At 36.0% G+C, this 4091-nt stretch overlaps 1 protein-coding gene across 1 annotated transcript in view; it reads left to right on the forward strand.

The window, feature by feature from the left end:
- The first annotated feature begins 64 nt into the window (after nt 1–64).
- LOC103516531 (histone acetyltransferase type B catalytic subunit) overlaps nt 65–4091 on the forward strand; it is a 16755-nt gene continuing 12728 nt past the window's right edge. The window contains exons 1-7 of the mRNA XM_026828899.1: nt 65–264; nt 792–874; nt 1132–1207; nt 1450–1573; nt 2201–2342; nt 2856–3024; nt 3474–3758. Of these exons, the coding sequence (XP_026684700.1) occupies nt 808–874; nt 1132–1207; nt 1450–1573; nt 2201–2342; nt 2856–3024; nt 3474–3708 (813 nt within the window). The 5' untranslated portion in view covers nt 65–264; nt 792–807 and the 3' untranslated portion in view covers nt 3709–3758. The remainder of the gene's footprint in view (nt 265–791; nt 875–1131; nt 1208–1449; nt 1574–2200; nt 2343–2855; nt 3025–3473; nt 3759–4091) is intronic.

The raw sequence follows: 4091 nt of genomic DNA on the forward strand, positions 1-4091 counted from the left end.
AAAAAAAAAAAAAAAAAAAAAAGAACTGGTCTGAAATGAAATGAAATACTTTTACTAATTTACTATTTACTTTACCACTTTACCAGCTTTACCATTACCTGCTTTTTAACTTTTTTCAGTTTCTCTCTATTTTTTTTTACATACCTATCGCATTTTCCTTCATTTTAATGGAATAAATCTTCCATGGATCACAGACAGACTGTTTGCCAATTTTAAAATCGAACCAGGAATTCACAAGTTGAGCAAACACCTACAGAGGTAACTACTGTAACTAGGTAGGTAAGTGACTGGTACCTACATTCACAGATCTATGAGCTACGGTAAATTTAACAGCTGCTAGCTGCTAGCTTACTTGTCACTTGTCATAAGTGGTAAGTTTTGCTGCAGGGAGATAACTCTCTTCCTTTCAACCTGTTTCTCAATAACTAAACCTCAGATTGGAGAGGGCTGTCTTGCTTCAAGAAGAGTGTTCTTTAGTAGGTGTTTTGTTTTACTTGCTACATATTTAAAAGTATCTCAACACCAAGTCTGCACTTGTTCTATTCTATGAAGAGTTAAATACCTAGATAGGTATTTCAGTAAAAATCAATATGTGGCAAAAAAAGCTCCTAGGGGCATAGGAGTAGAAGGTTGTTGAACCAATGCCCCTAGTAATTGAAGGAGCTATTTTTAAATCAAGACTCAGTAGCAATTGCAGAATTTAGGGGACATTATTTCAAGAAGGACATTATTTGTAAAAGTTACTGATTGAAGAAAAGTATCCATGTATTAAAGTTTGGTTTAATTTTTACAGAATAAGCCATCACCATGGATTTATTAGCGGAGGCAGAGAAGTACACGGTGGACAGTAATGAAGTGGTGGAGTTCAAGATGGGTGAGTGAGCTTTCTACTTGAAATCCTAACTTTGTGGCTCTTAGCTATTTCTTTGAGCCCTAGATATTCTTACGTACTAGTTCATGTAAAAGTGTCAAACATTGTTAACATCAACCTTTGAAAAATTAAAATGAAATTGTCTAAATTGAATCTTAATGAATGTGCTTTGCTTTTATTATAACAACAAAATTAATTTTGCAAGCACCAAATTTTTAGTATCTTTCTCATTTTTATCAATTTTGTCCTTTTGTTTTCAGTGAAAAGAGTGTCGGATTTAGAAGATGATTCATGTTCCTTCAAACCAGAAATGTCTCATCAGATATTTGGACAGCAGTAAGTACATTGTCACCTTTGTAATTTTATAATTAATGGGTGGTTGTTGTTTTTCAATTAATAATATTTAGTAAGATTGTTTTTGATAGGAGTATGACCATTGTAGGAGCTTTGGGTCAATCAAACCTATGACCAAGTGCTTATTTAAAGCAAACACACTCACTACCATTTGCTCTGTTATTTCTCAGAATAATTCTGTAATTTTAATAATTTTCATTTCAATTTATTTTTCTTTCTTACAGAGAAACAATATTTGGATACTTGGATCTGAAAATCAAGCTGTATTTTACCCCAGGAAGATTATTTGACTATGTCAACATTGAGTACACAGACAAGATAGATCCAGATCAATTTAACGGAGTCAAGGTGAGTCTTTGCCTTAAAAGAACAAAGATATGATAATGAAATTAAATTTATTTATGGTACATTGTTTTGAATATAACATTGGAAGTGTCGAGGAAGATACAGGAGAGGAGACTGTAGTGGTATGAACATGTTGAAAAAAGAGATGACATGAGCTACATAGGGAAAAGAGTTGAGAGAATGAAAGTGAGGGGGAGAAAAGGGCGAGGTAGACCAAAGGAAAGGTGGAAAGATTGCGTGAATTATGACCTACGTGAGAAAAAATTATCAGGACATGAGGTACACAATAGGGCTGCCTGGAAGAGCCTAACACAAAACACCTATCCTATTTTTAAATAGGTACCTAGGCTAGGAAGAAGAAGAAGAAAGGCTAGGAAGAAGAAGAAGAAGATTATTTGGCAAATGAGATAATGAAATTTACATAAGAACACAATACCTGGTTTCATCAACCTCAGTGGTGTAGTGGTTAGCATGGTGAGCTTTGGATCTGGAGGTTGGTGGTTTGAGTCCAAGTCAAGTCATGAAATCAAGAGTATCAAGTGGGGAAAATTTGTGACACATAGTTATGCTTGATACAATTAAAATTCCTTTACAATTCCTGCACTCATATTTTTTGTTCCTCATTTTCAGCCCGATGACATTATGGAGGCATTGAAGAAATTGTACACCTTTGATATGAACACTTCACTGGATAAGTTTGTCACTTCACTTGATAAAGAACCACACTTCAAACCCAGTGGAGAACTGTTCCATAGCTTCAAACATACAACAGGTAAGTAATACAGTTATGTACCAAAATTGTAGAAAAATATTGGGACGCGCATAGGAAAATGGCCTAATGGTCAATGTTCCGACATTTAACAACAACAAACAAACAACAACATGTACCAAAGTCTTTTAGAATTTACCTTTTTAGTGAGGTCTAAAAGAAATAGCACAAAGCCATTCAGTTCTTTAATTTTCAAATATTTGACATGAAAATATAAAATAAAATTTATTTAATAAATGTTGCATTGTTGCACCTATTCATAAAATGAAATGCTTGTTCCATGAATGGGGAATTATTTCAACAATACCTATGATATTTGAACCTAATTTAATTAATAACAATTAAGTATAACCCATGTGGCCTACTAACAGTGTTCCCTTTACTTAATGTAGGTATGTTATTTCTAGGTAGGTATGATATTTAGCTCATAATTTTTTTCTCAACATAACATAACTATGTTGAGAAAGAGAGAAAAAAAAGATCACTCATTCATTCTAATCTGTGTTTTTATTACAGTTAGTACTTCTGGAAGTTCTAGTGAAAAAACATACGAATTATACAGTGTGGATCAGGTAGATCCTGATATGGTATCCTATTTATCCAGAGTTCAGCCATTCCTACTCTGGTATATCGACTGTGCCTGCTTTGTGGATACGGATGATGAACGTTGGTCCTATTTCTTCCTGTAAGTTAGACCCCAACAAACACATTTAATCCGTTTCTATCCATCGTTTGTTGTTTTTCCTCTACAACTTCCTGAAAACGGCTACATTCTCTGTGTCGTATAATATCTCTTGGTAGCACTGTCACACTGTTTTGACTTGGCGGGGCCGAGTGCTACCGCGCTCCTTAATATCTCAAAAACCTCTTCTTCAGTAACCTCCTTGGTCGAGTACGGGTATCACACTAAGCTTGCACATTGGAGGTCCCGGTTTCGATTCCCGGCGGGGTTGAAGTTTTTTTTCGGTTCTGTGCGTTTGTCTTTGTCACAAAATGGAGGGTAAAACCACCTCTAGAAAAGTCCATTAAAACCCATTGCAGTTTTACAGTGACTTTGAACGTCTACCAAAAAAACAGACATTTTTTTTCACATTATCATTATCATTTTTTCCCTCTTTCTTTTCCCGTCCTCAGATATGAAAAATACCAGAATGACAGTCAGGAAACATGCTATGGACTGGCCGGCTATGCTACCGTGTACAAATATTACACCACACCCTTCTCCCTGCCGCCTAAATGGAGACCTAGGATTAGTCAGGTGTTCGTATTGCCACCCTATCAGAGATCAGGCCTGGGACCTCGCCTGTATGATGCGATCTGTCGGCGATATGTACAAGACAAGGATGTTGTTAGTATAACAGGTAAATGACGCTATCTGTCGACGATATGTACAAGACAAGGATGTTGTTAGTATAACAGGTAAATGACGCTATCTGTCGCATCACACTTCGTACTTTGTCGAGAGTAGATGTTTTATTGTAACGGTTGTTTCCTTGTCAAAGAACAGAGGCAAACCTTTTTTTTTTACACCAGGCAAACATCACTCTTTCCCGTACTGTGAGAGAGTAAATTTAATCGTAACGGTTGTCCTGTAAGCCTTTTTTCTTTAGCCTACTTTGAGGCTTGGTTGACACTAGGTCCGAGAAATGCGACAATATTGATTGTTGTAGGAACAGAACTCTGTGATAGCGGCTGTCTAGCGCCAGTAAATTGGACAATATGATTCGTTGTAGGAACAGAACATGTATAGCG

The sequence above is a fragment of the Diaphorina citri genome, unplaced genomic scaffold (assembly GCF_000475195.1).
Source record: "Diaphorina citri unplaced genomic scaffold, Diaci psyllid genome assembly version 1.1 scaffold1592, whole genome shotgun sequence".
Taxonomy (NCBI): domain Eukaryota; kingdom Metazoa; phylum Arthropoda; class Insecta; order Hemiptera; family Psyllidae; genus Diaphorina; species Diaphorina citri.